This window comes from Zonotrichia albicollis, chromosome 33 (assembly GCF_047830755.1).
Source record: "Zonotrichia albicollis isolate bZonAlb1 chromosome 33, bZonAlb1.hap1, whole genome shotgun sequence".
In the NCBI taxonomy this organism is placed as follows: Eukaryota; Metazoa; Chordata; class Aves; order Passeriformes; family Passerellidae; genus Zonotrichia; species Zonotrichia albicollis.
In genome coordinates this window covers 2,327,674-2,353,699 of record NC_133851.1, presented here as the reverse complement: position 1 = coordinate 2,353,699, position 26,026 = coordinate 2,327,674, and the positions used below count along the sequence as shown (strand labels likewise).

Below are 26,026 nucleotides of genomic sequence, written 5' to 3'. Positions count from 1 at the left end.
ACACCCACACCTATCCACGCCCCAAACCCTCAGGGGCAGCCTTGGGGGCGCCTCCAGGCCCCTCCAACCCCACCCCACGATCCACCCCTCCCCTCAGTTCAGCCCTTCTCACCACCCTGGAACACCCACCCCTGTCTCTCCCCGCCCCCAAACCCCTCAGGGCCTCCTCACACCCCCAGCCCTCCCTCACCCCTTTTCCCTCACCCTAAAACCTCCCCAGGGCCTCACCCCACACCCGCCCGCCCCACAGCCGCCCCCAGGCCCGGGCAGGCCCCGGCTCATCCCCCCGCGCTGCCCTCAGCTCCCCCCCATCACCTCCCTCTCGCTTCCCTCCATCATCCCTCGCTCCCCCTCACGACCCCTCCCCGGTCCTCCCCGTTCCCCTCACGGCGGGGGCGGGGGCGCCGCCATGTTGTGCCCGGTGCGGGCCGGGCTCACTCACCGCGGGCCCCACCGAGCGGGCCGGCCAGGAGCAGGAGCAGGACGGGCAGGAGGGCGGCGGGGGACGGCGGGGAGCGGCGGGCGGATGGAAGGGCCGGAGGGAAGCGGGGGGCCGGGGCGGCCATGGCGGGGACGCGCCGCGGCCTCGGAGCGGAGCGGCCGCAGCGCCGGCGGGAGGGGGAGCGGGGGCGGGGCTGGGGCGGGGCTAAAGGGAAGGGGCGGGGCGAACCCGCGCATGCGCACTCGGGAAGGGAGGGGGGGACAGCGGGAGGGGACCCCGGGCTGGGGAGGGGAGATAAGGGAGAGATAAGGGGAGATAAATGTGAGATATGGGTGTAAGATATGGGTGAGATATGTGTAAGATATGTGTATGATGTGGGTGGGATAAGTGTGCAAGGTATGGGTGAGGTAATTGTGTTATATGGGTGTAAGATATGGGTGAGATACGTGTGTGATAAGTGTGTAAGATATGTGAGATATATGTGTGTGATAAGTGTGATATATGGGTGAGATACATGTGTGATACAGGTGTGATAAGTGTGTATAATATGTGAGATATATGTGTGAGGTATGTGTGAGGTGTGATAAGTGTGAGATGTGTGTGATAAGTGTGTAAGATATGCATGAGATAAGTATGTGATATATGGGTGTGATATGGGTGAGATACATGTGTGATACAGGTGTGACAAGTGTGTAAGATATGTGAGATATATGTGGTGTGTGAGGTATGTGTGAGATATGGATGTGATATGGGTGAGATACATGTGTGATACAGGTGTGATAAGTGTGTGATATGAGTGTGATTTTTGTGTATAATGTGTGTGCACACATGTGATTGGTGTGTTCAGGCGTTGTTCATGTGTGCAGTCATGTCTGATGTGCGTGCACATGTGTGACGTATGTGTTCAAACATGACGTGTGCGCACAGTGTGTGATGTGTGTGTTCAGGTGTTGTTTGCATATGGTGTGTGTGCACACGGATGATTTGTATGTTCAGGCATTGTTCATGTGTGCAGCCGTGTCTGGTGTGTGTGCACAGTGTGTGATGTGCAGGTGTTCAGGCGTTGTTTGTGTCTGATGTGTGTGCACAGTGTGTGATGTGTGTGTTCAGGCATTGTTCATGTGTGCAGTCATGTCTGGTGTGTGTACACACGTGTGGTGTGTGTGTTCAGGTGTTGTTTGTGTCTGATGTGCGTGCACAGTGTGTGTGCAGGTGTGCAGGAGGTGTGTGTGCAGGTGTGTGTGTGATGTGTGTGCAGGTGTGCAGGTTGAGTGTGCAAGCATGATGTATTTGTGCAGGTGCGTGTGATGTGTTTGTGCAGGGTGTGTGTGCAAGTATGATGTGTGTGTGCAATGTGTGTGTGCAAGCATGATGTGTGTGTGCAAGCATGGGGGTGTGTGTGTGTGTGTAAGCATGATGTGTGTGTGCTTGATGTGTGAGTGTGTGCAGGTGTGCCATGTTGGGGCAGGTGGGCACTGAGGCTGGGCATCCCAAACCCGGGCAGGGCACTGCAGACCCTGAACAGGGCACCCCAAACCATCTGAGCACCCCAAACCCTGAGTTGAACACCCCAAACCACAGACTGACACCCCAAATCCTGGTTAGGACACCCCAAATCACCATCTGAGCACCCCAAACTCTAGTTAGGGCACCCCAAACCACAGGCTGAGCACCCCAAACTACAGGGTGAGCACTCCAAACCCTGGTAGGGCACCCCAGACCAACATCTGAGCACCCCAAATCATGGTTAGGGCACCCCAGATCACCATCTGAGCACCCCAAACCCTGAGTAGAACACCCCAAATTATGGGCTGAGCGCCCCAAACACTGATAGGGCACCCCAAACCACAGACTGACACCCCAAACCCTGTTAGAACACCCCAAACCACACGCTGAGCACCCCAAACCCTGGGTAGGCACCCCAAGCCACCATCTGAGCACCCAAATCTCTGGTAGGGCACCCCAAACCACAGACTGACACCCCAAACTCTAGTTAGGGCACCCCAAATCACCATCTGAGCACCCTAAACTCTAGTTAGGGCACCCCAAACCACAGGCTGAGCACCCCAAACCACAGGCTGAGCTCTCCAAACCCTGAACAGGGCACCCCAAACCACAAGCCAAGCACCCCAAACTCTGGGTAAGCACCCCAAACCACCATCTGAACACCCGAACCCCTCGTAGGGCACCCCAAACCATCTGAGCACCCCAAACCCTTGACAGGGCATCCCAAACCCTGGGTAGAACACCCCAAATTATGGGCTGAGCATCTGAAACGCTGAGCAGGGCACCCCAAACCACCATCTGAGCACCCCAAACCCTGGTAAGGCTCCCCAAACCACAGACTAACACCCCAAACTCTGATTAGGGCACCCCAAACCCTGGACTGAGCATCCCAAGCCCTGGGTAGGGCATCCCAAACCCCCTTCTGAGCACCCCAAACCCTGGTTAGGGCACCCCAAACCCTGAGTAGAACACCCCAAATTATGGGCTGAGCATCTGAAACGCTGAGTAGGGCACCCCAAACCACAGGTTGAGCACCCCAAACCCTCAGTTGAACACTCCAAACCACCATCTGAGCACCCCCAAACCACCATCTAAACATCCCAAAACCTGGGTAGAACACCCCAAACCACAGACTAACACTCCAAGCCCTGGTAGGGCACCCCAAACCCTGGGTAGAACACCCCAAATCTCCATCTGAGCACACCAAACCCTGGGTAGAACACCCCAAACCACCATCTGAACACCCCAAACCATCATCTGAGCAACCCAAACCCTGGGTAGAACACCCCAAATTATGGGCTGAGCATCTCAAACCCTAGTAGGGCACCCCAAACCACCATTTGAACACTCCAAGCCCTTGTAGGGCACCCCAAACCACAGGCTGAGCACCCCAAACCATCATCTGAGCACCCCAAACCCTGGCAGAACACCCCAAATTTCCATCTGAGCACTCCAAACCCTGGGTAGAGCACCCCAAACCATCATCTGAGCACTCCAAACCCTCATTAGGGCACCCCAAGCCCTGGTTAGGGCACCCCAAACTCTGGTAGAACACCCCAAACCACCATCTGAGCACCCCAAACCCTGTTTAGGGCACCTCAAACCCTCATTAGGGCACCCCAAACCCTGGTTAGGGCACCCCAAACCCCAAGCTGAACACTCCAAGCCCAGATTAAGACGCCCAAACCCCTCCATAACCTCATGCCGTGCCCAAAACCAGCAGCTGCCCAGTTCCTCCCAGTCTCTAGCTGGGCCAGACCAAGGTGGCAGCTGTGATGTGCTGAGAACATTTTGGAGCTGAAGCCCTAAATTGAGCCAGGAGTGCCCATGCCCATCTTGCCCCCCATGTCCATGGTGCCCCCGTGCCCAGCGTGGGAGCTTGGGCAGCTCTTAGGTGATAAAATAGCTTTACACTTTATTAAATATATTAAATCTTAATCATTAAATAGTTATGTGGCAAAGCTGGTTCTGCTCAACGTCCCATCCTGGTCATGTCCAAACATCTCCAAGCATGGGGTGGATTTTGGGATGGCGAGGAGCGACGGGGGATGAAGCTGCCTGAGCCAAAACACCTCAGAAAATACCAAAATATTGGAAAAGAGCCAAGAGGGCACTGCTTTGGCAAGGGGGATGCCAGCTGCTGGAATGGATGACCTTAAAAATCATCCTAAATCACTTTGTGATCATCCTGACGCTCAGACCGCTCTGGATGCCGGCAGCTCCTCAGTTTTTGGGCTCCCCACAATCCAGGGTGCAGATCCAGGGAGGTGCCAACCTTTGGCAGGGAAGCCCATCCCTCCTTCAGCGGGCACCGCGGCTCTGCCGGGAATTCCTGCCAGCGCCGGGCGGGTCCGGGCAGCTCCGCCGGGATGGAGCCGGCGCAGGGTGGGTGCCCCTCGAGGGCTGGGGGTGGTTCTGCCGTCGGTGCCCCTCAGGTGCCCCTCGGGATGGGGGTGGTTCTGCCTCCGTGCCCATCGGGGTGGGTGCTCCTAGGGCTGGGGTGGTTCTGAGGGCTTGGGGTGGTTCTACCATCTTTGCCCCTCGAGGGCTGGGGGTGGTTCTGTCATCCGTGCCCCCAGTGCTGGGGGTGGTTCTGCCATCGGTGCCCATCGGGGTGGGTGCTCCGAGGGCTGGGGTGGTTCTGCCATCGTTGCCCCTCGAGGGCTGGAGGTGGTTCTGCCGTCGGTGCCCCCAGTGCTGGGGTGGTTCTGCCATCGGTGCCCCTCAGGTGCCCATGGGGCTGAGGGTGGTTCTGTGGGTGGTTCTGCCATCGGTGCCCATCGGGGTGGGTGCTCCGAGGGCTGGGGTGGCTCTGAGGGCTTGGGGTGGTTCTGCCATCGTTGCCCCTCGAGGGCTGGGGGTGGTTCTGTCATCCGTGCCACGAGTGCTGGGGGTGGTTCTGCCATCGGTGCCCCTTAGGTGCCCCTGGGGCTGGGGGTGGTTCTGAGGGCTGGGGGTGGTTCTGCCATCGTTGCCCCTCGAGGGCTGGGGGTGGTTCTGTCATCCGTGCCCCCAGTGCTGGGGGTGGTTCTGCCATCGGTGCCCCTCAGGTGGTTCTGTGGGCTGTGGGTGGTTCTGCCATCGGTGCCCCTCAGGTGCCCCTGGGGCTGGGGGTGGTTCTGCCATCCGTGCCCCTCAGTTGCCCCTCGGGGTTGGTGCTCCGAGGGCTGGGGTGGTTCTGAGGGCTGGGGGTGGTTCTGCCGTCGGTGCCCCCAGTGCTGGGGGTCGTTCTGCCATCGGTGCCCCTCGGGTGCCCCTGGGGATGGGGGTGGTTCTGAGGGCCAGGGTTGTTCTGCCATCGGTGCCCCTCAGGGTGGGTGCCCAGCTGCCATCCCCGCCGGGCACAGCCAGACGCTCCGGGATCGGATATCGGATCCAGGGATATTTTTAAGACCGGGTGATTTTTCAGATTCCTCCTTTGGCGTTGGTTTTTTTTTTTTCCTATTTTTTTTTTTTCATGTTTGCAAATTCACCCTGCTGGAAGGAGGAGCGGGAGAGGCGGGAGCTGCGAGCGAATCCCCTCCCGTGACCGGAGCCATCCCGTGCCCGGTGCCGCCCGGCCGTGGCTCCGGTGTCCGGTTCCCGGCGCTCACTGCTCCGGTTTTGGCTTCTCGGCGGAATTGCTGAGCTTCTTCAAGGTCTTTTTAATGCGCAGGGCGGTGAGACGGGCGGAGGGGCTCTGGTACCAGCACTCCTTCATGATCCTCGCCAGCGCCGACAGAACCTGAGCGGGAGGCGCAAAAAGAGGAATAAACGCTGTGGTGGGATTGATTGGCAGCGTGAAAAATGCCAATCGCTTGCTTTTAAAAATTTGAAAGTTTAATAGTAATAAAATGGTTATAAAAATAAATGTAATAATAATAAATGTATCTATATATAGTTATATTTATAACTTTATATATTTATATAACTATATATAGATACATTTATCAATATATAGTTATAACTATATGTAGTTATATTTATAAATATATAGTCATAAATATAACTATAATATAATTATTAAGAAATATATATTATAAATATACATAGTTATAAATATAGGTAGTTATAAATATAACTATGTATTTATAAATATAACTATAGTTATAAGTGATAAATATAACTATATATTGTAAATTGTAAATTTAAATGGATTTCTAACCTGGAAAATTTTTACTTTGCTTCATTATTTAAATAGATATAGTTTATATATAAATATCAATAAATATATACATAGTTATATTTAAATATATTTAAATATAACTATTTATAAATATATATATAGTTAATATGTATTACTATACTATAAATAAATAAATAAAACTATATATATTGTTGATATATATTAATATATGTAGTCAATATATAAAAATATATAAATATATCTAAAATATATAAAAATAAATATATATAAATATATAAAATATATAAAAATAAATATATATACATATATTTCTAAATATATATAAATACAAAAATATATCTAGTTTCTTTAAATATATATAGTTATATTAATAGATCTTTAAGTATAAATATAACTATATATATAAATAAATATACTCTTTGTTTTTATTGTCTCATATTGTCCTAATCCAAATTGTCCAAATTATTATTACTCTAATTGTATTACTATTTTTATAGGCATAAAATATTACTATAAAATATTACTGTATTACTATATAGTAATATAGTAATATAAAATATTGCTATACAATATTACTGTAAAATATTACTATATTTTATACTAATATTTTAGTATAGATTTTTGGACCCATTTTATTACTATTAAACTTTTAAAATTTTAAAACCAAGTGATTGGCATTTTCCAGTTTCTATTTCAACATTTTCTTATAAACTAAAACTATATTTAACACACTAATTAAGAAAATTAATACAGGGACAACTTTCTAACATAACATATATAATATTAATTTGAATATTTGTGAAAAGCTGAGCTTAAAATGCACATTTTTCACAGGGGTGGGACTCACTGGGTCGGAGAAGAGGCGGTTGGGGATCACGGGGGTCTGCTGGTCCACACACACGACCTTCCTCATGTCCTCGAAGCTGGGGTCGCTGGGCACGGCGTCGAAGAAGGGCGGCCGGTACTCCTCCACAATGCCTGCGGGACGGGGATGGAGAGGGGTTAAACCCATCCTCATCCTCATCCTCATCCGCATCCTCATCCTCATCCTCATCCTCATCCTCATCCTCATCCTCCATCCTCATCCTCACCTCCATCTTCATCATCACCCTCATCCTCATCCTAATCCTCATCCTCATCCTCATCCTCATCCTCATCCTCACCTCCATCTTCATCATCACCCTTCATCCTCATCCTCATCCTCATCCTCATCCTCACCTCATCCTCATCCTCATCTCCATGCTCATCCTCATCCTCATCCTCATCCTCATCCTCATCCCCATCCTCATCCTCACCTCATCCTCCATCCTCACCTTCACCCTCACCCTCACGCCCATCCTCATCCTCCATCCTCACCCTCATCTCCATCTTCATCTTCACCCTCACCCTCATCCTGACACCCATCCTCATCCTCATCCTCACCTCCATCTTCATCCTCATCCTCATCCTCACCTCATTCTCATCCTCACCCCCATCCTCACCTTCACCCTCATGCTCACGCCCATCCTCATCCTCCATCCTCACCCTCATCTCCATCTTCATCTTCACCCTCACCCTCATCCTGACCCCCATCCTCATCCTCATTCTCATCCTCACCCCCATCCTCACCCCTGTCCTCACCCTCATCCTCACCCCCATCCTCATCCTCACCTTCATCCTCACCCTCATCCTCACCCTCCATCTTCACCCCCATCCTCACCCCTGTCCTCACCTTCATCCTCACCCCCATGCCCATCCTCACCCTCATCCTCACCCCGATCCCCACCCTCATCCTCACCCCCATCCTCACCCCGATCCCCACCCTCACCCCCATCCTCATCCTCATCCCCATCCTCATCCTCACCTCCTCACCTCCTCATCCTCGTCCTCATCCTCACCTCCATCCTCATCCTCCATTCTCATCCTCACCCTCGTCCTCATCTTCACCCTCACCCCCATTCTTATCCTCACCCTTATCCTTACCTTCATCTTCACCCTCACCCTCATCCTCACCTTCATCCTCACCCCGATCCCCACCCTCACCCTCCATCCCCATCCTCACCCTCATCCTCATCCTCATCCTCATCCTCATCCTCATCCTCACCCGCACCCCACACATCCCCTATAGCAATGCGCCCCCTGTTGACAGAGTGACCAAACTGTCCTTTGTCCCCTTAAAAAGGAAAAAAGCCCAGGAATTTCTCTCCTCAATGAGGTGAAAAGACCCCACAGGACCTGAGGGATTTCACCTCAAATTTAAGGAGAGCCAATGGGACAGGAGCCAAAAATCCCACCTGAGCAAGAAAAGGAAGAGAGCAAAGGAACTGATTGCTTTTGTGGGGTGTTTTACCAGGAGCAAGAACATCTTGCCCTAACTCAGTTTTTCTCTGTAAAAAGCTTTGTTATTTTGGCTTTTCTTAACACTTTTCTGTTTCCAGCACTAGCACAGAAGCCATCCTGCTGATTTTATGCCCTCTAAGGTGGCTGAGCTATCTTGGGTGTGTCGATCTCCAAGAGCTTGTGAGACCTGGCTTGAGGAGACCCTTTCAGTAGTGGAGTTTGGTTTTTTCCCCTCTTGCACATGGCTCAGTTTTTCTCTATAAAGACTTTCGTTATTTTGCCTTTTATGTAAACATTTTTGTTTCCACCAGCACCACAGAAGCCATCCTGGTGATTTTATGCCTTCTGAGGTAGCTGAGCTATCTTGGGTGTGGAATAGATCTCCAAGAGTTTATGAGACCTGACTCAAGCAGACCCTTACATCAGTGGAGTTTCTTTTTTCCCCTCTTGCTCTAACTCAGTTTTTCTCTATAAGGAGCTTTGTTATTTTGGCTTTTAATAAAACTTTCCTGTTTCCAACACCACCACAGAAGCCATCCTGCTGATTTTGTGCCTTCTGAGGTAGCTGAGCTATCTTAAATGTGTATAAACCTCCAGAAGCCTACAAGACCTAGCTCGAACAGACCCTTACAGCAGTGGAGTTTGTTTTTTCCCCCTCTTGCATCTAGCTCAGGTTTTCTCTATAAGGAGCTTTGTTATTTTGCCTTTTATTAAAACCTTTTTGCTTCCAGCACTACCACAGAAGCCAACCCGCTGATTTTGTGCCTTCTAAGGTAGCTGAGCCATCTTGGATGTGTTGATCTCCAAGAGTTTATGAGACCTGTCTCGAGGAGACCCAGATTTCAATCATGGGCTGCTGGAACTTCTCCCTGCACCCCCTCACCCTCTCCTGGGCACAGGGGGTGGTGGCACCAGCGGTGGCTCCAGCGCCGCCCCACCACGAGGATCATCACCGATAACAGCCCTTGGTGGCTGTTATCAGTCAGCCCTGCCAGCTGGCCCAGCTAATCTCGCTTTAATTCTTGCACATGTCCGTGTCCCCTGTGGGATTTAATGTTTCTGGGGAGCCTCGAGCCCCCAGCAGCTCCCTGCACCCCAAAACCTCATTGAGCCCTGGAGTTCCCCCCCATCCCCGATCCCCTGAAGAGCGAGGGGTCCTGGAAGGGTTAAACCCAGCGGGCTGAAGGTCATTGCTAAGCAAGGTTGGGGTAATTCGGAGTAAATGTGTCACCTGAGGGAGCCCTGGGGACATAAATGAGATTATCCCGGCCAGACTGACCCTCCCACCCCATCCGCCAGCGCCCACCATTTAATTAACGTTTAAATGGACTTTGCCGCGATGAGCAGCGCTGGCCAGGCTGCCCCAATTCCCTTCATCCCCAGCTCGGGGGGATCCTTCCCCTTGTCCCAGTCGCGATTTCCAGAGCCAAACCCAGCGGCCGGAGGTCCCGGCCGTGGCCGCTTTCCAGGCAGCGCTTTGAAGCCGCTTGTTTTCTAATCAGCGCTGAACAAACAAAGCGCTGATTGAGCCTAATGGGCCCTTTAATCAGGGAGCCGGGTGCTGACACTAGATTACAGTGTTTATAATTTACAGCTAATCTTCTGGGCGAAGGAACAAAAAAAAAAAAAAAAAAAAAGGAATAAGAAAAGCAGGGGAAGGAGGGATCGGAGGAGCCTGGAGAACAGGGAGCTGCTCACCGTTCACCACCGTTCTCCGGGTGATCTCCCAGAGCACCAGCCCGTAGGCCCAGATATCTGTTTTCTTGTAGGACTCGAAGCAGTCGGTGCGGATCTGCTCGCTCAGCACCTCGGGGGCCATGTAGCGCTTGGTGCCCACGCGCGTGTTGTTGCCGATGTCCAGGTAATCGCTGCCCTGGGAGTGCATCACGGCCAGCCCTGCGGGGACAGGGCACCGAGGCGTTTAGGGGGATTTTTAAGGTCATTAATTCAGCTGTAAAATGCTGGGATAACGGCCCTGAGCAGTCCATGGGGCTCAACATCCCTCTGGTCCCAAAACCCCAGGATGCCACATCCTTGTGGCACCATCACCCTGGGGCATCACATCCCTGGAGTGTTACATCTCCGGGGTTCCACATTCCTGGAGCATCACATCCCTGGAATGTTACATCTCCGGGGTTCCACATTCCTGGAGCATCACATCCCTGTAGTGTTACATCTCCGGGGTTCCACATTCCTGGAGCATCACATCTGTGGGGTTCCACAGCCCCAGAGCTCCATGTTCCCTACATGGGGTTCTACATCTCTGGAGTACCACATTCCTGGGGTATCTCATCCCCAGGGTACCTCATCAGTGGGGTACCTCATCCCTGGGGGTAGTTCATCCTTGGATTCCTCATCCCCAGGGTACCTCATCCCCGGGGTATTTAATCCCTGGGGTACCACATCCCTGGGGTACCTCATTCTTGGGGTATCACATCCCTGGGGTATCACATCACTGGAGTATCACATCCCTGGGGTACCCCATCTCTGGGGTACCCCTGAATACCTTATCCCTGGGGTACCACACTCCTGTATTCCTCATCCCTGGGATAACTCATTCCTGGGGTACCTCATCCTTGGGGTACCTCATTCCTGGGGTATCACACCCCTGGGCTACCACACTCCTGGATTCCTCATTCATCCCTGGGGTACCTCATTTTTGGGAGTACCACAACCCTGGATACCTCATCCCTGGGATACCCCATCCTTAGGGCACCTCATTCTTGGGGTACCACACACCTGGATTCCTCATCCCTGGGGTACCTCATTTTTGGGAGTACCACAACCCTGGATACCTCATCCCTGGGATACCCCATCCTTAGGGCACCTCATTCTTGGGATTTCACACCCCTCTGGATTCCTCATCCTTGGGGTACCCCATCACTGGGGTACCTCATTTCTGGGGTGCCACACCCCTGGGTACCCTTGGGTGCTGCAGCCCTGGGTGTCACATCCCTGGGGTTTCACATCCCTGGGGTACCTCCTGCCTGGGGTACTTCATTCCTGGAGTATCACACCCCTGGGGTACCTCATTTTTGGGGGTACCACCCCGCACCCCTCCACCTCACCCAGGTCTGCGATGCAGCACTGCCGGTTGCTCTTCACCAGGATGTTCCTGCTCTTCAGGTCCCGGTGGGCGATGGCAGGCTTGCCCTGAGTGCCGAAAATCTCCACGTGGAGGTGGACGAGGCCGCAGATGATGGAGGAGGCCAGGCCCAGGCAGGTGTCCACGTCCAGGGCTGTCCTCTGCAGGAAGTCGTAGAGGGAGCCGTTCTCGTGGTAGTGCGTGATGAGCCAGAGCTGCGTGCTGGAGTTCCTGGAGGTCATGTCAGAGGCGATAAAACCTGGCCAGGGACAAACAGCTGGGGTCAGGGAACAGCTGGGAAACAGCTGGGGATCACCTGGGGAACAAACACCTGGGAAACAGATGGGGAACACCTGGGGAACAGCTGGGAAACACCTGGGGAACAAACACCTGGGAAACAGATGGGGAACACCTGGGGAACAGCTGGGAAACACCTGGGGTACAGCTGGGGAACAGCTGGGATCAGGGAACCTGGGGAACAGCTGGGGAACAGCTGGGGAACAGCTGGGAAACAGCTGGGATCAGAGAACCCGAGGAACAGCTGGGGAACAGCTGGGATCAGAGAACCTGGGAAACACCTAGGGAACAACTGGGGAACACCTGGGAAACAACTGGGAAACAGCTGGGATCAAGGAACCTGGGAAACAACTGGGAAACACCTGGGAAACACCTGGGAAACAAGTGGGGACACAGACCCTGGGAAACACCTGGGGTCATGGGAAACACCTGGGATTAGGGACAGAGAGAAACACCAGGGATTAGAGATCCCCTGGAATACCTGGGACCCTGTGAAACACCTGGGATCAGGGACAGGGAGAAACACCTGGAATCACAGACCCTGAGAAACACCTGGGATCGGGGAACCTGGGAAACACCTTGGATCCTGTGAAACCTCTAGGATCAGGGAACCTGGAAAACACCTGGGAAACACCCAGGATCAGGGACAGGAGAAACACCTGGGATTAGAGACCCCCTGAAACACCTGGGATCAGGGACACACCCCGCTGTCCCCAGCCCTCATGGCTCACCCAGGATGTTGTCGTGCCGCAGCAGGACGGTGTTGTAGATCTCCGTCTCGCGGAACCACGACTGCTCGTCCCGCGAGGAGAAGATCTTGACGGCCACGCTCTCGCCGTGCCACACGCCCCGCCACACCTCGCCGTAGCGCCCTTTACCTGCCACAGCCGTGCCACCGCGTCACCCAGTGTCCCCAGGACCCGCTGGAGCACCTGGATCCCCTGTGGGAGCACCTGGATCCCGTGTGGGAGAGCCCTGGAGCAGCACGGGCGTCCTTTTGGGTATTCAATACTTGTATTGAATTGATATCTATGGATATCAAAATCCATATATTTTGGATATCAAAATCCATAGATCAATATCCATATTGGAAATGGGATGTACCAAAGTTATGAATATGGATTTGTATTTTGGGTATTCAATACTTGTATTGAATTGATATCTATGGATATCAAAATCCATATATTTTGGATATCAGAATCCATAGATCAATATCCATGCTGGGAATGGGATGTACCAAAGTTATGAATATGGATTTGTATTTTGGGTATTCAATACTTGTACTGAATTAATATCTATGGATATCAAAATCCATATATTTTGGATATCAAAATCCATAGATCAATATCCATGCTGGGAATGGGATGTACCAAAGTTATGAATATGGATTTGTATTTTGGGTATTCAATACTTGTATTGAATTGATATCTATGGATATCAAAATCCATATATTTTGAATATCAAAATCCATAGATCAATATCCATGCTGGGAATGGGATGTACCAAAGTTATGAATATGGATTTGTATTTTGGGTATTCAGTACTTGTATTGAATTGATATCTATGGATATCAAAATCCATGTATTTTGGATATCAAAATCCATAGATCAATATCCATGCTGGGAATGGGATGTACCAAAGTTATGAATATGGATTTGTATTTTGGGTATTCAGTACTTGTATTGAATTGATATCTATGGATATCAAAATCCATGTATTTTGGATATCAAAATCCATAGATCAATATCCATGCTGGGAATGGGATGTACCAAAGTTATCAATATGCTTTTGTATTTTGGGTATTCAATACCTGTATTGAATTGATATCTATGGATATCAAAATCCATATATTTTGGATATCAAAATCCATAGATCAATATCCATGCTGGGAATGGGATGTACCAAAGTTATGAATACGGATTTGTATTTTGGGTATTCAATACTTGTATTGAATTGATATCTATGGATATCAAAATCCATATATTTTGGATATCAAAATCCATAGATCAATATCCATGCTGGGAATGGGATGTACCAAAGTTATCAATATGCTTTTGTATTTTGGGTATTCAATACTTGTATTGAATTGATATCTATGGATATCAAAATCCATATATTTTGGATATCAAAATCCATAGATCAATATCCATGCTGGGAATGGGATGTACCAAAGTTATGAATATGGATTTGTATTTTGGGTATTCAATACTTGTATTGAATTGATATCTATGGATATCAAAATCCATGTATTTTGGATATCAAAATCCATAGATCAATATCCATATTGGGAATGGGATGTACCAAAGTTATCAATATGCTTTTGTATTTTGGGTATTCAATACCTGTATTGAATTAATATCTATGGATATCAAAATCCATATATTTTGGATATCAGAATCCATAGATCAATATCCATATTGGGAATGGGATGTACCAAAGTTATGAATATGGATTTGTATTTTGGGTATTCAATACTTGTATTGAATTGATATCTATGGATATCAAAATCCATAGATCAATATCCATGTTGGAAATGGGACGTACCAAAGTTATGAATGTGTATTTGTATTTTGGGTATTCCATACTTGTATAGATAAAAGGACTCTGTAATCACCTGTAAATTGCAGTGTGTATTTGGGAATTACCTCACAAAAAGCATTCTAACTCTAAACTGTTAGAGAGTTTTTGGATATTGGTACTAGATCAATATCCATATTGGGAATGGGATGTACCAAAGTTATGAATATGTATTTGTATTTTGGGTATTCAATACTTGTATAGATAAAACGGCTCTGTAATCACCTGTAAATTGTGCTGTATATTTGGGAGCTATCCCACAATAAACATTAATTTTCTAACTTTAGACTATTAAGAGAGTTTTTGTCCACCACAGTTGGATATCAGTACCAGATCAATATCCTTATTAGGAATGGGATGTACCAAAGTTATGAATATGCATTTGTATTTTGGGTATTCCATACTTGTATAGATAAAAGGACTCTGTAATCACCTTGTGTGTTTTTGGGAATTATCCCACAATAAACATTCACTTTCAAACTCTAAACTGTTAGAGTTTTTGTCCATCACAGTTGGATATCGGCACTAGATCAATATCCATATTTTTTAGCGATCCACATTTTTTAATATCCATATTTTTTAATAAACCACAGCCTCCTCTGCTTACCCACACACTCCATGAGGGTGATCTGCCGAGCCACCGTCCTCTGGACAAGGAAAGGCAGCCCAGACCCGCTGCCCGTGGTGCAGTCGTCGTTCAGCAGGTCCTGCACAAACAGGGCGGCCACGGGGTCAGCGTGGTGGCCATCCCCACACACCCACGTGTTGGGAATTTAGCTGACTAGAGAGACTGGAAAAGTACAAAACCGTGGCTAATTCCAAGTCCTGCACCTGCATAGATAGTGTGTCCTTGAGCCTAGCTGTAGTATAATAACAAACAGCGAAAGAGACATGAGAAAAGAGAGATGTAACCCCTAAGGAATGAGGAAGAGTTCATGGTATAGTTTAACCAATAGATTGCTTGGCTTACAGAATATTCATAAGCTTATTATTTGCTGTATAAGTGTTTGATACTTCAATAAACTGGACTGGACCTGTTTGCTGAACCATCTGGTGTCCTGGTCCCCTTCCTACGACACCCACACACACCTTGGGGACATCTGGGGTCCCTCACAGGGCTCACCCACCTCGAGAGTGCTGTCTCCCATCATGGATGCCTTCAGCATGAGGTCGGTGTCACCAAAGTCGCTGTGCTTGTGGCGCTGCTGGGCCACCTTCCAGCAGAAGAGCGCCGTGAGCGCCGCGAGGACGAGGAGGGACAGCAGCGGGACGAAGATCATCAGGAGGAGGTTGGGTAGGGAAGGTGCCTTTACCAGGGCGTCTTCTCCTGGGTGGGGGAAACGAGGGTGTGGCGTTCACATGCTCTGAAAAAAATCCCTTCGCCCGGGATTTTTCTCCTGGGAAGATGAGAGGCCTCAGAGAGGAATGAGAACAATGTTTATCTGATTGATTCTCCCTGTTTTGCTGCTTTGGAATGTGATCTGGAGATTGTTTATCCAACAGGTGATTGTTTGATTGTTTTCGTGTGAATTGTTTTGATCTTTATGACCAACCACTGTCCAGCTGTGTCAGGACTCTGGACGCAGTCACGAGTTCTCATTGTAATTCTTTGTAACCTTCTGTCTGTGTCCTTTCTCTATTATTTAGTGTAGTTTTAGTGTAGCATTCTATAATATAATATAATGTAATGATAATATAATATAATATAATATAATATAATATAATATAATATAATAATATCTATAAAAGAAAATATATAATAATAAAATAAATAATAAATAATAAATAATAAATAATAAATAATACATAAAGAAAATATATCAATAATATCATATCATATCATATCATATCATATCATATTATTATGTCATAATATAATAATAAATTAACCTTCTAAGAACAAGGAGTCACATTCATCAATTCTTCCTTCGTCCTGGGGACCCAACCACATCCCCAGCCACGTGGGCAGCTTGTCCCCTGTCCCCTGTACCTTGCAGGAAGATCTCCAGCTCGGCGTTGCACATGTGGAAGTTGCAGCACCTCATGCCGTACTGCTCTGTGACGGGCGTGTGGCAGTGTTCCAGAATGTTCTGGGAGAAGCAGCCCCGGTGCTGGGTGATGGTGCCCTCCTCCTTCCTCTTGCTGACGAAGCACACCTGGCCCGTGCAGTTGGGCTGGCTGCAGTGGGGCACGTCACAGGCACACAGCAGCTCCTCTGCGGGCACCAGGAAGGGACACAGGGTCACCCCACTGCCCACCCGGGAGCTTTGGTGGCTTTGGGGACAGGGACATTCTCCTAAAGGCTCCAAATTTGGAGAATGAGCAGCTTGGGACCATCAGAGAAGGAGGGGAAGGCAGTTGGGCTGGCTGCAGTGGGGCACGTCACAGGCACACAGCAGCTCCTCTGCGGGCACCAGGAGGGGACACTTTGTTCCATGGGGTCACCCCACTGCCCACCCGGGAGCTTTGGTAGCTTTGGGGACAGGGACATTCTCCTAAAAGCTCCAAATTTGGAGAATGAGCAGCTTGGGACCATCACAGAAGGAGGGGAAGGCTGCTGTGGGTGCTCAGCCCATCCTGGAACCCCCCAGAAAATCTCCTGCTCCCACCTGGGCTCCAAATCCCAGCCCTGAACCTGGGGGTCCCCTGTTCCCACAGCCCCAAGAGGCTCCATGGGATGGGCTGTGCCGGCCTGGTATAGATCCAGCCCAGCAGCTGGGATTAACTGGGATGCACTGGTTTACCACACGCAGGGTCACATCCTGCCCACAAAATCCCAGGGCACATGGCACCTTATGGGAGCCTGGGGTGAGATCAAAAACCCCCAACTCAGCCAGTGCCTTCCCAGAGGGTGTTTTGGGAGCTGGGTGCCAAACCCAGGGTCCTTCCTGGAGTTTTTCCTGACTTCCCTGAAGCTGCTTTCCTGTGCCATGGTGGCTCAGATGGCAGCCACGCTCCCAAATTCCTAATTTAGCTCTGCCCTTTTGCACAGAAAATATCCCTCCTGGAATCAGGGAGTTCAGCCTGAGGGCAGCCAGACATCCAGTGGTGAGGGGACAGCGAGGGGACAGCACGGGGGTGGCTCTGGTGGCCATCCTGCACTCCCTGTCCCCCTCCCCTGGTGCTGTGGGGTGCTGCTGGGGCTGGTTTGGGGTTGGTGGCTGTTGGGAAGGATGAAAGTTTGACAAGAAAGTCTCACAGATATGTGGGCTTAGCAGAAAGATTTTAAAATGTAGAGCATGGTGAAGGAATAGAGATGGAAGCAGATTATGATATAGAAGAAAAGAATTGCTGAAATTACTGGATAACCAAGAAGGCAAAAGGTTTGTTAGTTAGAAGGGATTTTTATGGCTTAGAGGAAAAGATAAACCCACCTGAAACGAGAAGATGTTTTTACCAGGAATACAGCAGGAATAAGCAGGAATACAGCACAGGCAAACAAGGCAGCAAAGTTGCAAGTAGAAAAAAGATCTCAGAATTCTCCACTGCAAGAAAACTGAAAAACAACCTCTGGCTTTAACTGTAATGTACTGACTTGTAGTGACTGGAGAACAGTAATGTGATATATGGTAATTACAGTAGTTATGATAGGCTATAGAAAATAGTTAAGGTGTAGATTGGTTCTGCTGTATTAAGATGCTCAGCAAAGAAAAGTATAAAATGCATTATAACCAAAAGTATAAAATGCATTGTAACCAAATGAAAAGTATAAAATGCATTGGAACCAAAAGAAAAGTATAAAATGCATTGTAACCAAATGAAAAGTATAAAATGTGTTGTAACCAAAAGAAAAGTATAAAATGCAATGTAACCAAAACCAAAGGGTCTCCAGGCCTGCCTGCAGCTGGAGCTGACAGCTGTGAGCACAGGCCCTGTTACCCCCAACCCTGGAGTGCTGTAACCTCTTGGATGGAATAATCTGCATTTTGGAGAGCCCCTGGAGCCCCACATCTCCCATTTCGGCTCTTACAGTGGCGCCCAACGTGGGGCACCATCAGTAAGAGCCTGAATGAGGGGTGTGGGTCTCCAGGCCTGTCTGCAGCTGGAGCTGACAGCTGTAGGCACACCACCATCATCATCATCACCACCACCACCACCCCTGGGAAAACCCAGATTTTTAGTATGTGGTCCCAGCCTTTCCCTGTGGAAGGGGCCAACTGCAGGCCTGTTAGCTAAAGGAGCGAGAAAAAGCTGAGAAGCAAGAAGCTGATAAGGAGCTCTCTCTAAGACCAAGAAGACCAAAAGAAATGAAGAACTGAAGGAAGATAAGAGAACTTTTCAGCCAGATGAAGTATTTTTAGAAAGTTAGTTGAAATCGCTGTAACTTTTCACCAATAGTGTTATGTTTATTTATTGTAGCCAATATTTAAAGCAGAAAAAGCATAAACCATTGAAAAGTGTATAAAAAGTCAGCATGTTCAATAATAAAGAGTGGCCGTCTGAGACTGCTTGTGGTCTCTGCTTTGTGTCATGACCGCTCCGACAGCGACATTTCCCCCACGTCCCCTCTGGTGACAGCAACACACTTTATCAACCACAATTGAGATAATTGATATATCAATTATATAATTATAATAATATAATATATTATATTATTATATAATATAATATATTATTATAATTATATAATATATATAATTATAAAATATATAATATATATAATAATTATATATATAATAACACTGATATAATAATACCACAATTAATATAATAATAAAATAAATTAAATTAAATTAAATTAAAATAAAATAAAATAAAATAAAATAAAATAAAATAAAATAAAATAAAATAAAATAAAATAAAATAAAATATTAATAAGGACAACAACAATATATAATAATATAATAATAAAATTAAGCTGAGGTCCTCTCTGGGGGATGGCTCACCATTCCACAGGGGCACAGCACAGTCCTTGAGGAGCCCAGCTTCCTCCCTGGCTTTTATTTTGGGCTGAACTGCTCCCAAAAAAAGGGTTTATTTTGACCTGCTGTCACCCCATTGGCACTCACCGGCTGCAAAGCTGAAGGACAAGGTCATCAGCGCCAGCAGCACCCGGCCACCAGCCCCACACGGCATCATCCTGGGGAGAGAGAGGGGGGTCAGAGCAGCCCCTGCACCCCCAGAGCCCATCCCCAGCCCTGGGGGCTTGGGGAAGGGAGGGGAACTGCAGAATTCAGGCACAACAGAGTGAGGTAAGATGTGTTTGGCTCCGGACATCCTGGGCACGGCCCTTCCTGAGAACAGATCCCGGGACATCCCGAGACCAGGAGAGCTCCCTGGCATGGTGTGGGTGCCACTCGTGGCCCCACAGAGCTCAGGAATGTTCAGGAATCAGCTCCTTCCTTTCTCCTGGTGATCCCCACACCAGCACTGCCTGCTAAATTCACATTCTCTGGAAAAATCCCTTCACCCAGGATTTTTCTCCTGGGAAGCTGAGAAGCCTCACGGAAAAAGGAAAACAATTCTCATCTCATTTGCTTCTCCTGTGTTTTGCTCCTTTGGAATCAGTTTGGAGATTGTTTACCCTCAGGGGATTGTTTCATTGGGATTCTGATGTGAATTGTTTTGACTCTTTGGCCAATCAGTGTCAGGACTCTGGACTCACAAATTTTCATTATTATCTTTTTAGCCTTCTGTAAGTATCCTTTCTGTATTCTTTAGTATAGTATAGTTTAATATTCTTTAATATAATATAGTATTATAAAGTAATAAATTAGTTTTCTGAGAACATGGAGTCAAATCCATCATTTCTCTGTGCCAAATACGCTTCCAAGGATGCTTCACATCCTTTGCAATGTGTTTGGAGATTGTTTCATTGGGTTTCTGATGTGAATTGTATTGATTTATTGGCCAATTACAGCCAAGCTGTGTCGAGACTCACAAGTTTTCATTATTATCTTTTTAGCCTTCTGTAAACATCCTGTCCGTATTCTTTACTATACAGTTTAGTATTCTTTAATATTCTTTAATAGAATATAATGTAATGTAATGTAATATAATATAATATAATATAATAATAAATTAGCCTTCTGAGAACATGGAGTCAGATTGATCATTCCTTCCTTCATCGAGGCACCACACAAATACAGAGACCCCTGAGAATTCTTTAATATAATAGTGTATTATTATTATTATTAGTAGTAGTAGTAGTATTGAAATTATTATTAATAATAGTATTAATAATAAATTAGTCTTCTGAGAAGATGGAGTCAGATTCCTCATTCCTCCCAACATCGAGGCACCCCACAAATGCAATAACTCCACGCTGTTCCCAGGGCTCCTGCCCCATAAAACCACAGCCCTGTTGCTGCCACAGCACTGCTGGGGATCCCAAATTTGGGAAATCCTTCCCAGGGCTCCTGCTCCATAAAACCACAGCCCTGTTGCTGCCACAGCACTGCTGGGGATCCCAAATTTGGGAAATCCTTCCCAGGGCTCCTGCTCCATAAAACCACAGCCCTGTTGCTGCCACAGCACTGCTGGGGATCCCAAATTTGGGAAATCCTGTCCTTGGGATGGAGCCCAAATCCCCCACGCCACGAGCAGCAGGGTCTCCCTCCTGGGGCTGCTTTTATGTGCACAGCTTATCAATGACACAAACAGAGGTGCTGGGACAGCCAAAAATTCCTTGCTGAGCCTTTGGGGGGAAGTTTGGCTATTTTTAATCTTCCTTTTTATTTTTTTTTAATTTTTTTTTCTCTTTGTGAAAGAACCATTTGTGCCAAGGCAAACACATCCATCCCCCCCAGCCTCACAACCCCGGCCCCTCCTGGGCTCATTCTTCGTGTTCCCGACATAAACATGCCAAAAGGCTCCGTTTCCTGCAATTGAAGAGCCCAGCCCAGGGCTGCTGGGACAGGAATCAAGATTGTTTAGATCCTGCCCTTGATGGGGAAGCTCAGTCACGCAAGGACGTGGCTGACCCAGGGCAGGCCCCAGCCCTGCTCAAATCGGGCTTTTCCTCCCCAAAATAACTCACTGGGTTGTGGCTCGAGGGGAGGCAACAGCGAGAGGATCAGTGAGCAGATCCTGGGTCCTGGCGATGGAGGGCAGGGCCTTGGTGGAGGAGTGATGCCAGGCTGATCCATCCTTGGCTGGGCCAGGCTCAGCTTTGTTTTAAAATCCCAACCCCTCTGGAGCTGGGCTAGGATTGGGTTTATTTTAAATTCCTAACTGCCCCAAGAACTGGGCTAGGATCAGTTTTATTTTAAAATCCCACGTTCCTCAAAGCTGGGCTAGGATCAGCTTTGTTTTAAAACTCAATCCCTCCGGAGCTGGGCTAGAATCTGCTTTATTTTAAAATCCCAACTCTCCCAGAGCTGGGCTAGATCAGCTTTATCTTAAAATCTCACATTCCTCAGAGTTGGGCTAAGATCTGCTTTATTTTAAAATCCCAACTCTCCCAGAGCTGGGCTAGATCAGCTTTATCTTAAAATCTCACATTCTTCAGAGCTGGGCTAAGATCTGCTTTATTTTAAAATCCCAACTCTCCCAAAGCTGGGCTAGATCAGCTTTATCTAAAAATTTTAAGTTCCCCAGAGCTGGGCTAGGATCAGCTTTATTGTAAAACTCAGTCCCTCTGGAGCTGGGCTAGATCAGCTTTATTTTAAAATCCCACATTCCTCAGAGTTGGACTAAGATCTGCTTTATTTTAAAATCCCAACTCCCCCAGAGTTGGGCAAAGATCTGCTTGATTCTAAAACTCAATCCCTCTGGAGCTGGGCTAGGATCAGCTTTATTTTAAATTCCCAACTCCTTCAGAGCTGGGCTAGGATCAGCTTTGTTTTAAAATCTTAACTCCTTCAGAGCTGGGCTAGGATCAGCTTTGTTTTAAAATCTCAGCTCCCCAGGAGCTGGGTTAGGATCAGTTTTGTTTTAAAACTCAACCCCTCTGGAGCTGGGTTAGGATCAGCTTTATTTTAAAATCCCAACTTCCTCAGAGTTGGGCGAAGATCTGCTTTATTTTAAAACTCAATCTCTTTGGAGCTGGGCTAGGATCAGCTTTATTTTAAAATCCCAACTTCCTCAGAGTTGGGCTAAGATCTGCTTTATTTTAAAACTCAATCTCTTTGGAGCTGGGCTAGGATCAGCTTTATTTTAAAACTCAGCCCCTCCGATTCCTCACCCCCAGCCCCACATTTCTTGCAGCCCTGAGAGCTGCAGGATGTGTGATTTAAAAGGGAAGCTGAGCCTCCCAGGTGGTGAATTCCCTCCCTGGAGCCACTTCCCCAAAATCCTGAAGCATGAGACAGCTGCAGGATATTTGCCATGGAACACAAAGCAGCCAGGGCCTCACCCAAACTCTGCTGTGCACCAAACATCCCATGGATTGTTGTTGTTATTGAGAGCAAAAACTTAATCCAGAGTGGCATCCCACAGGAAAAACAGCCCAGGAAAGGCACAAATCAATCCTGGTATTCCCATCCCTGTCCTTTCCTTCCTCATTTCTCATCAGGAGCTGCAGCTCATGGGCATCCAGAGCATCTTACCCTGCCTGCCTGGGGGCTGGTTTATGTTCTCTGGGATTTGTAGCATCAGGAGAAGGGAAAAAAAAACCAGGAAAAAAATCTGGGGTGGGACATGGGTGCTGGAAGGGAGCTGTGAGGCAGCTCCAGGGTCTGGAGCAAACCCTGGGCAAGGAGAATTTCCCAGTTTGAGGGTCTGGAGCAAAACTCAGGGAAGGAGAATTTCCCAGTTTGAGGGTCTGGAGAAGGAGAATTTTTCAGCTCCAGGGTCTGGAATAAACCCTGGGGAAGGAGAATTTCCCAGTTTGAGGATCTGGAGCAAACCCTGGAGAAGAATTTCCCAGTTTGAGGGTCTGGAGCAAAACTCAGGGAAGGAGAATTTCCCAGTTTGAGGGTCTGGGGCATACCCTGGGGGAGAAGAATTTCCCGGTTTGAGGGTCTGGAGCAAAACTCAGGGAAGGAGAATTTCCCAGTTTGAGGGTCTGCATCAAACCCCAGGGAAGAAGAATTTCCCAGTTTGAGGGTCTGGAGAAGGAGAATTTTCCAGCTCCAGGGTCTGGAATAAACCCTGGAGAAGGAGAATTTCCCATCTCCAGAATCTGGAGCAAACCCTGGGGAAAGAGAATTTTGAAGGTTTGAAGGTCGGGAGAAGGAGAATTTCCCAGTTTGAGGGTCTGGAGCAAAACCCGGAGAAGGAGAATTTCCACTCCATGAACGTGCACCACACAAAGAGAGCAGCAAAATCCACTCAAGAAAGCGCCAAAATCCATTCAAAAAAGCAACAAAACCCACTCAAAAGAGCAAAATCCACTCAAGACAGCAGCCAAACCCTCTCAGGGTCACCTTGGTGCAGGGATTCCATGGCCTGTGGCTGCCCCAGCCTCTCGGAGGGCTCCAGTGGGAAGGAGCTCCATGGTTGGGGCTCTCCCCAGCTTGGTTTGTGGAGATGGAGCCTCTTTAAGTGACCATTTGGGTCTTTCTTGCCCTTTTCTCCCCGTTCTGCCACTTTCAGGGCCAGCCCAATCTCAGCCCCTCACTCCTCCCTCCATCCCTGCCCTTTCTGCCTGCTGGTTTTTGGCAGAAAAGTGATTTTTGCACGTTAATAATTCTAATGAGAGACCTGGGATTTGCTGTGGAACAGGGGAGCCCTGAGGTGGCAAATTCATGCAGCCCCTGCTAGCAGTGCTGTCAACTTTCTCTCCTTTTTCCCCACATCTTTTCAAAATACACCCAAATTCCCCATTTCCCACACCAATCCCAGCCTTCCTGCTGCAGTTTTTTATTATTCTTATTATTCTTATTGTTCTTATTATTCTTATTATTCTTATTGTTCTTATTTTTCTTATTATTCTAATTTCTTAATTCTTATTATTCTTATTTCTTATTATTTCAGCTCTTTAGCAAGAGCTAAATAATAAGGCACAGATCCTGCTGCCACCACACTGGTGTGAGCCCTGATTTGTGCTCCTGGCCCCAGTTCCAGCCTCTCTAACCCTGATATCAACACCACAACCCCACAGAACACCAAGGAAACAGGGCCAAATCCTGATTTTGGGGGTGCAGCCCTGAGCTAGGTGCAACCACATGAGGAACCCAGTTCCAGCCTCTCTAACCCTGATGTCAGCACCACAATCCCACAGAACATAAAGGAAACAGGGCCAAATCCTGATTTGGGGTTCAGTCAGGAGGGAATCCCCAATCCCATGAGTGGCTTTTCCCCACTCACCTGCAGCACCCAGGTCCTTTGGGGTCCCCTGGCACTGCCCAGCCGTTGTTGATCCCAGCATTTCTGCTGCAGTTTCTTATTATTTCAGTAAATTATTTCAATAAATTATTTTTATTATGTCTTTAGCAAGGACCTGGGCACAGATCCTGCTGCCACCACACTGGTGTGAGCCCCTGGCCCCAAATCCAGCCTCTCTAACCCTGATTTCAACACCACAACCCCACAGAATACCAAGGAAACGGGGCCAAATCCTGATTTTGGGGGTGAAGCCCTGAGCTTGGTGCAGGCCCAACCACATGAGGAACCCAGTTCCAGCCTCTCTAACCCTGGTGTCAGCACCACAACCCCACAGAACACAAAGGAAATGGGGCTAAATCCTGATTTGGGGGTCATCCAGGAGGGAATCCCCAACCCCATGAGTGGTTTTTCCCCACTCACCTCCAGCATCCAGGTCCTGTGGGACCCCCTGGCACTGCCCAACCCATGTTGATGCCAGCATTTCTGCTGCAGTTTTTTATTATTTCAGCTCTTTAGTGAGGGCCTGCTCCCACCACACTAGTGTGAGCCCCTGGCCCCATTTCCAGCCTCTCTAACCCTGATGTCAACATCCCAACCCCACAGAACATAAAGGAAACAGGGCCAAATCCTGATTTGGGGGTGAGGCCTTGAGCTTGGTGCAGTCCCAACCCCATGAGGAACCCAGTTCCAGCCTCTCTAACCCCAATGTCAACACCACAGTCCCACAGAACACCAAGCAAACGGGGCCAAATCCTAATTTTGGGGGTGAAGCCCTGATCTTGGTGCAGCCCCAACCCCATGAGTGGTTTTTTCTCCACTCACCTCCAGCATCCAGGTCCTGTGGGCTCCCCTGGCGCTGCCCAGCCTTGGAGGCCTCGCCCAGCCACGATCCCGCTCCTGGATCCGCCTCAGCTTCGCTCCTGAGCCCCAACTCCGAGGATCTTCATGGATCTTCTCCCTTCCCACCACCCATGCTGCCACCCATGACCGTGCCTGTCCCCCTTGGGCAGGGATTGTCACGATTGTCACGATTGTCACCCTTCCCCTGCTCTGCCCGGCTAGGCCACCCCGCTCTGTCCAACGCAGCCGTTTGGCAGCTGCTCTGCGGTCTGGATGTGGGAGAAGTCAAAAAAAAAAAAAAATGTTTCTTATTACTGCCTCTTCCTGCCTGGCTTGTCTCCACCACTCCCAGCTAATAAAGCATTTCCTATTGCTGAGCACACAGCCACCAGCAGCCTCCCTTCCTCCCCGCTCACCGGGCCCCAGCTCCATCCTGGTTCCTTTGAGTCCCTCCTCGTCTGTCGCAGACATTTTTTTGCACTAAAAATCCTTTCTTTAGGATTTTCCCTTTTTCCCAGAAAAAAAAAAAAAAGTAAACAATAGTTATCTGCTGCTGTGGAATGCAACAGGTAGAATTTTGATTGGGCCGTCTTGGATGTTTGTAATTAATGGCCAATCAAACAGA

General features: G+C 48.4%; 2 protein-coding genes across 5 annotated transcripts in view; both read right to left on the bottom strand.

Moving 5' to 3' along the window:
• ACVR1B (activin A receptor type 1B) overlaps positions 1-652 on the bottom strand; it is a 36,080-nt gene extending 35,428 nt beyond the window's left edge. For all 3 annotated transcript variants that reach the window (XR_012577525.1, XR_012577526.1, XM_074530516.1), the window contains exon 1: positions 443-652. Coding sequence is in view for 1 of the 3 variants with exons in the window: in XM_074530516.1 (XP_074386617.1) it covers positions 443-566 (124 nt within the window). In the remaining 2 variants the exon portion in view is untranslated. The remainder of the gene's footprint in view (positions 1-442) is intronic.
• A 4,351-nt stretch (positions 653-5,003) lies between these two features.
• On the bottom strand, positions 5,004-25,700 carry ACVRL1 (activin A receptor like type 1). 2 transcript variants are annotated; one of them, XM_074530711.1, is made up of 10 exons: positions 25,384-25,700; positions 19,362-19,432; positions 16,343-16,567; positions 15,480-15,679; positions 14,960-15,059; positions 12,507-12,653; positions 11,462-11,737; positions 10,092-10,289; positions 6,922-7,052; positions 5,004-5,672 (listed from the first exon to the last, which is right to left on the bottom strand). In XM_074530711.1, the coding sequence occupies exons 2-10, from the start codon at positions 19,429-19,431 to the stop codon at positions 5,538-5,540; spliced, it is 1,482 nt and encodes a 493-aa protein (XP_074386812.1). In that variant the 5' UTR covers position 19,432; positions 25,384-25,700; the 3' UTR covers positions 5,004-5,537. The 2 variants fall into 2 exon arrangements, with proteins under 2 accessions (XP_074386812.1, XP_074386811.1); XM_074530710.1 differs by lacking the exon at positions 25,384-25,700 and adding an exon at positions 24,982-25,360.
• Between the last annotated feature and the right edge of the window lie 326 nt (positions 25,701-26,026).